This window comes from Leptonychotes weddellii, chromosome 4, assembly GCF_054177405.1.
Source record: "Leptonychotes weddellii isolate Sample4059 chromosome 4, ASM5417740v2, whole genome shotgun sequence".
Taxonomy (NCBI): Eukaryota; Metazoa; Chordata; class Mammalia; order Carnivora; family Phocidae; genus Leptonychotes; species Leptonychotes weddellii.
The window spans coordinates 47433843-47441160 of NC_138372.1; the positions used below are offsets into that span (position 1 = coordinate 47433843).

The window sequence follows — 7318 nt, forward strand, 5'->3', positions numbered from 1 at the left end:
AAAAAAGCCATGAATTCTATGTGCAGTATTCCCCTAGTGCTGGCATTCTGCATTCTCATTGATCAGTAAACTTGGTCTTGGCTGGCTGTTCTTGCTGATCTTCTGGGGGAGGGGCCTGTTGCCATGGTTCCCAAATGTCTTTGCCGGAGGTGGAATTGCCCCGCCCTTGCTTGGGGCTGTGCTAAGTAATCTGGTCGGGTTTCCTCTTGGGAGCTTTTGTTCCCTGCATGCTTTCCTTACAGCTTTGGAGGACAAGAGTGAAAATGGTGGCCTCCCAATCTCTGCCCTGGAGGAGCCGAGAACTCGGGGCCCCACTCCTCAGTGTGCCCCCAGAGAAAAGCAGTCAGTCACTCCCGTCTCCCCAGTCTCCAGCCACACTCCGTGCTCACCTGGCCTGTGACCGAGCGTTTCTGTCTCTGGCACCCGACCCCATGTGGAGTCTCCAAACCCCGTGGCAGATCCCTGCGGTGCGCTCCCTTGCCTCTCCTCCCAGGGGAGGAAGGGGAGTCTCCCTGGATCGGCCTTTTGTTGGGCCCCTGCTGGAGGAGTGGTGGCCCGACTGTGCCACGGATCATGGTTTATGGCAACCCCGTTTGAGAGCCCACTCCTTGGCTCCGTCTCTGCAGCTGGCTTCCCCACTCCGATACCTGGGAGCTCTGCCACACTCAGGCACCCCCGGTCTTTCTGTGACCCTGAGGGTCCTGAGACCACACTGTCCCGGCAAGTGTTCCACCCCCGACTTAGCGACTGGTGCGATGTCCCTCAGTGGAGCCGACTTCTAAAAGTTCTGATTTTGTGCTCCGCTGCTCTATCACTTGCCAGTAGCTGCTGATGGAGGCTCCCTCCCGCCATGGTCTGTCTTCCCGAATATCGCCTCCGATTCACTTCTCTGCACGTCCTACCTTCCAGAAAGTGGTCGCTTTTCTGTTCAGAGAGTTGCTGCTATTATTTTCTTCGATCTCCTGTTAAGTTCGTAGGTGTTCAGAATGGTTTGATCCGTATCTAGCTGAATTCCTGGGACCAGACAAAATTTAGGTCTCCTTCTTCTCTGCCATCTTGCTCTTCCCTGTTAGTTACTTTCTTGGTGTTATGCTTACACAGCTATGAGTTAAGCAGCTGTGTAGAGGATAGGTTTCACAAGCAGAGAGCTGCAGTTACAAATTTAATTTTGAAAGTGATCCTACCACAACTGGTAATGTCTTTAAATACCTTGATTTATTAGCAATTAACTCTTGTCATTGTAAGTTGCTAGTAGGTTATACTTGAGATAATTTCAGTGTGTGATAAAATGGGTCAAAAAATGTGTGTTCTACAAATTAGGAAAAAAGATTCCCTAGAAAAATTTCCAAAGATGAATAACTTTAAGTATTTAGGGATAGTGTGCTGCTCTTTGAAAAAAAAAACATTTCTTGGGAATGTCTAGATTATGGTTGGCTAGTGATTTAGGTCAACTTCCATTGCAAAAAATGAAAAATGCGTGTGTGTGTGTGTGTGTGTGTGTGTGTATTCCTTGGAGAGTTTAAGCAAGTTATAAAATTGTGAACAAAAGCTTTATGTCTCAAAAGTTTATTTAGAGATTATGGGCTGTACTTTGATAGAGTTTAATATTTCTTTCTATTATATCAGAATGCAAAACTAACAAATCTCTTTTAAGGATAAAGTAGCCAATATTTGGTGCAGCTTCAGTATCTTTCTGAAGATCAAGGATATTTTGCCACATCACATCCAGATAATAATCAGGTAAGAGATACAAAGTTTGTATATAGTGTTGTATAAGCTGTTCTCTAAAAGTGTTGTGGTAATATCTCATTTATCTGGTGTCATTAGGGAATGAGGTGTTCTTCATTAGTGAATTTTCCACATAACACAGACCTATCCCTCTATATACCAGAACTTTTATTTGAAATATGTTAAGTGATCATCTTTCTCGATTGTTACCTATTTCCCTCCCCCTTAAACAAAGTGTACTAAACATAATTAAACATTATCTTGAAGAATCATGATTTTCAGTGGTGTATCAATCAGGGCTCAACCAGAAAAGAAGAATGAGTGGGAGGGGTGTGTGTGTGTGTGTGTGTGTGTGTGTGTGTGTGTGAGACAGAGAGAGAGAGAGAGAATTTATTACAAGAAATTGGCCTATACTGTCATGGGGTCTGATTGAACAAACTGGAAGTCCACAAGGCAGGCATTCAGGAAGGAATATCTAAGGGGAAGGAAGAGCAATTCAAATCCAGTTTCTGTTTGGAATCTCAATTTAGGGAAGACCTAAGCTCTCTTTTAAAAGTCTTCGAATTGATTAAGTCAGGCCATCCAAGAATCTCCCTTTTGATTAAGTTAAAATCAACTGAAGAGGGACTTTCATTACATCTGCACAATCTCGTCCCCACAGCACCAAGATTCGTGTTTGAATAACTGGGAGAAGCTGTGTGTGTGTGTGCACGCTATACAATGGTGCTGCCTCCCTCTGTCCTCCAATTCTTTTGAGAATATCCCTTGTAGCCCATTGTAGCTGGCAGCCTACTAGAGAGAGAATTCAGGGAACTATAGTTCAGCTGAGCCACATTGACACACCACAAAGCCACCAACAGTGAGAAAATCAGTTACTGTTTTGTGTTATAATACTTGTCCTTAGGGCTTGCAAAAGCTGTTTGCCATGGTACTAACTGGCTCCACATGGCTCTGCTCTTGAGTTCCTTTTCCTCCCTGCCCATCAGCCATCACTAGGAGAAGCTCTAGCAGCTGCCCACTCCCTTTCTAACTTGTTCTTTCTGATTTACCATGGGTTGAAAATCAGTCAACTTTTGTGAGAGGTTCTCTTGTGAGTAAATTTTATGAATATTTGTGTTACAAATATATATCGTCTCTTTATGCCTGGTAGTGTTTCTTATTTTTAGTGTTTGAGAATTGACTTTAGCTATCTATCTTTGTGTATCTTTTCTGTAAATAACATAAGTACTGTAGTATTTTTTTCTGTATTATATAATCACGTATAAAAGTTTGTAAATATTTCAATGCATGGATTTTATTTAAATGTTATTTGGTGTTAAATTTACATTTAATAAATAAAAAACCTTTAATTTGAAATAAACAAGTTGGTAAGTAATGTGATCCTTATATTAAAAAATATTTCCTTGTTTTAATTACATACCTCTACAAAGAAAACAAATGTTTTATTTTTATTCTTTTTTTAGCTTTTGTTTTACATTTTTGAGCCTGCTTCCTGCTTGTATAAAATTAACACTTCAGCCCTCTCCCAAAGGATTCAGATTTACTCTGGTAAGTTTCTCATTACTTTAAATACTTAATTCTTGCTGCAACTGATCTTTTAAAAATACAGATAATTATTTTCTTACTCTGTATGGGATTTACTGGACTGGAAAATAAGGTATTCATATATTTGGTGAACATATATTGAGTGTATGACATACTTTGGTGCTGTGTTGTATACTAGGCTGAATAATCAGAATCTTTCAGTTTAATTCAACAACTATTTAATTTCTGCTTTGTATTAGTCAATGAGGGAATACAGAGAAGAAAAGAGTGGGGATAGACATATGTTTAAATAATTATGCTATTAAGCAGAAGGTAGTAAGTTCTTTTAGTTACACATTAAGTGCTGTGATAGTGTGGGAAAGGGAGATATTACTTTGGGGCAGATTTTATCATACATATATATTTATTTAGTTAAGACTTTATTTATTTGACAGAGAGAGACACAATGAGAAAGGGAACACAAGCAGAGGGAGTGGGAGAGGGAGAAACAGGCTTCCTGTGGAGCAGGGAGCCCAATGTGGGGCTCAATCACAGAACCCTGGGATCATGACCCAAGCTGAAGGTAGACGCTTAATGACTGAGCCACCCAGGCCCCCCTGGGGCAGATTTTAGACAGCTTCTTAGAGTAAGTGGGATTGGAACCAAATTTTGAAAGCTGGGCAAGATTTGGAATACGAGGTTATATAGCAGAAGAGAATTCAAGGCAGGAGGAAGAACTTGAGGATACCGTGGTGGGAAAGGATAGGGAATGCTGGGAATAGCTATTAAACAATGAAATTTGTGTGCCGTGTGTGTGTGTGTATGTTGAGGTTAGGAAAGGATATAGTGGGAGATAAGAGTCGAAAAGGATCAATTCGGGTAAGACCTTGAATGTTGGGTTGAAAAAATTGGAGTTTGATTTGTGTGCCAGATGTACCAAAAAAGAGTTTTGAGGAGAGGGGACAGATCTCTGTTTTAGGAAGATGACTTGGTTATACTTGAGGATGAATTGGTTATATTTCCTACAATTTTGGGTTTCTCTGAGTGAGTTCACAAATTCCTCCCTGGTTGTATTTCTGTGGTATTTAAAATTTGGTTCTTTGTGCCTTGGTCTCTAAGATGATATTTTATTTTACTTTTTTAAAGATGTATTTATTTATTTGACAGAGAGAGAGAGCACAAGTAGTCAGAGTGGCAGGCAGAGGGAGAAGGAGAAGCAGGCTCTCTGCTGAGCAGGGAGCTGGACATGGGGCTTGATCCCAGGACCCTGGGATCATGACCTGAACTGAAGGCAGCCGCCTAACCAACTGAGCCACCCAGGTGCCCCTAAGATGGTATTTTAAAAATATCTTTTAAAATATCAAGAAAATTTACTTTATGCAAAGTCTTAGTGGACTTATAAGGAGACAACATTTTAGAAATTAGGGTTTTGGGCCACCTGGGTGGCTCAGTTGTTAAGCGTCTGCCTTCAGCTCAGGTCATGATCCCAGGGTCCTGGGATCGAGCCCCGCATCGGGCTCCCTGCTCCGTGGGAAGCCTGCTTCTCCCTCTCCCACTCCCCCTGCTTGTGTTCCCTCTCTCGCTGTGTCTCTCTCTGTCAATAAATAAAAAAAATCTTAAAAAAAAAAAAGAAATTAGGGTTTTAATTTTGGGACGGCCACTTATTTACATTGCATTTCAAAAACAAGCCAGAACAGAGCATCACAGTAAAATACTTCAAAAGTGCATATGGGTACCCCAGTATAAAAACGATAGTTTCATGTTCTCTTTCCTTTGTTATTACCTTTTTATTGACAATTTTTCGTTTCATTCTGAGAATAAACTCTGAGCATTCTACATCATCTGTTAATATTCTATAGGACTTTTAGAATAGAAGGAATAATAATAATGCTCTGATGTCGTTAATAAGCCTAACTTGAAATATTTGCAAGCTTACTTAAGATTATGTTATTTTTCTAGGAAATAACATGCTAAATAAAGGTATATTTCAAAGATAATCGAATGGAATTTCAGAGTTTGAGTAACTGTAGCAGTGTTAGAGGTAATTACTTTTAGGATTATAAGCCAGAAAAAACATTTTTTCTCTTAATTTCCTAATTTTATTGTTTGATATGTTTTAATATAAGCCATTATGTTTAAAAAACTAAAAACGATTTAATTAATGACTTTTTTTATTAGTGTTGATGTTTTGAATTCTTACTGAATATTTCTGAGAACTTTGAAAACATTTCCCATAATTATTTTAAAGTGTTTTCCTTTCAATAAAGATTAAATTATTTCTCAGTATAAGTCTATATGAGGTAATTGATAGTATGAACACTAATATATGTATAGCAGCAAAATGATCATATTTAATTTATTCAAGTAGTATTTTTTGAGTGCCCTCTAATGTGCCAGGTCCTTTTCTAAGTACTGGTGTGTAAGTGAATGACAGCTCATATCCCTGCTCTCTTAATTGGGGCCTTTCATGCTAGTGGTAGGAGAAGGACAATAAACAAAATAGATTTGTTAATGAGAAAATATCTGGAAGTAATGGGGGCTATGAGGACAATAGTGTTAGGGAAAGGAGTGCTGGTGGGTTTTGGTTAGGGTGCACTACTTTAGGTTGAAAGGGAAGGCCTTTCCATGGAAGTGACATTTGAGCCTTGAGCTGAATGACTGGCCAGAAGGAACCATTCACAAGAAGATCTGTGCTCTGACTTGATAAAATGAAGTTTTTCTTTAAAGCAGGAACACATTTGGTATGTTCAGCACATGAAGGGACTGGTATGAAGTGGCTGGTATGAAGTGAGGGAGACAGTAAGAAATAGACTGGAAGAGGAAGGCAGGACCCAGATAGGAGTTTGGATTTTATTCTCAGGGTTAATGGGAAGCTATTTGAGGATTTTAAACAGGGAAATTTACATGATCTGATATGGTGGCTGAGTACATAATGGACCGTAAGGAAGCAAGACTGTTACCAATTAGGAGGTTATTGCAGTAGTCCAGGAGAAAGATGAGTGTGGCTTATACCACTCCTCTGCCACCCTCAGCAGAGGGGGAAGGGAGAGAAGTGGGTGGATATTGTATTTAGAAGGTGGTATAGATAGGATTTGCTCTGGACTGGATGTGTGTAGATGGATGTCCAATATGCGGATCATAAACTTCTGAAAATAGATCTAAGTAATTTTAATTTTAAACCCCAAATAGCAAATGAAGACTTTATAAAACATTTAATGTATTTTATTGAAGTGTATCTTTTAAAAACACTAAAATAGATTTGTTTTACGAGTTTTAGATTTTGAACTTCTGGCCCTCAGTGCTTTTTAATTTAAATTGTCAGAGATTCCAAGGGGGGAATGAAGGTCTGATTGTTGTGTCTTTGTTTTGTTTATTAATAACTGAGTCTGAATGAACTTGTTTTAGATGGTTAAATATAGCTTTATAATCCTTGTTTTTTCAAGAAATGTTTTACTAAATTTGAATAAAATATGCATTAGTGTTGTATAGATATTTTCCTTCTAGATAGAAACTACATTAAACTTTAAAATTTTACTTCAGATGATTTTTATTTAGATTCATAATTAAACTACTGTTATAGTTTATAAGTTGTTATATCTCATTCTCCCTCCTTTTTCCTTAAAGGTTAGCTGTGCACTGTCATTCTTTTTATTTTCTTTCCAAGTACATGAAAAGTCCATTCTCTTGGTATCATTGTAAGTAAAAATGTTGTGTTTTATTTATTTATTATTATGTGTTTATAATATATACATAAATTTATTACCTACATATAATCACCCAAGTGTAAAACAAAACCACACAAATGTTATTATGTAGTTGCATAAGATTATTCATAAAATTATATTTTTCCAGAATGATTTCTTATAATTTTACTTCTTTATAAATATAATATTTTAAACTGAAAAAGTTTCATAGAATAACTGACATACTTATTTCTGTTTCTTCATACATATTTTTTATATGCTAGTAAAAAAATTGAATAAACCAAAGAGATTTTCTGCTCAGATTGGAGCCTGTTTGTCATCTTTGCCTTTTTCATTTCATTCATTTCCACAACTGTTTAATA

At 38.0% G+C, this 7318-nt stretch overlaps 1 protein-coding gene across 5 annotated transcripts in view; it reads left to right on the forward strand.

Moving 5' to 3' along the window:
- ALG6 (ALG6 alpha-1,3-glucosyltransferase) overlaps window positions 1-7318 on the forward strand; it is a 60538-nt gene that overhangs the window by 42129 nt on the left and 11091 nt on the right. For all 5 annotated transcript variants that reach the window (XM_081818542.1, XM_031037222.2, XM_081818543.1 and 2 more), the window contains 3 exons: window positions 1655-1740; window positions 3192-3276; window positions 6877-6947. In XM_081818542.1, coding sequence (XP_081674668.1) covers window positions 1655-1740; window positions 3192-3276; window positions 6877-6947 — 242 coding nt within the window. The remainder of the gene's footprint in view (window positions 1-1654; window positions 1741-3191; window positions 3277-6876; window positions 6948-7318) is intronic.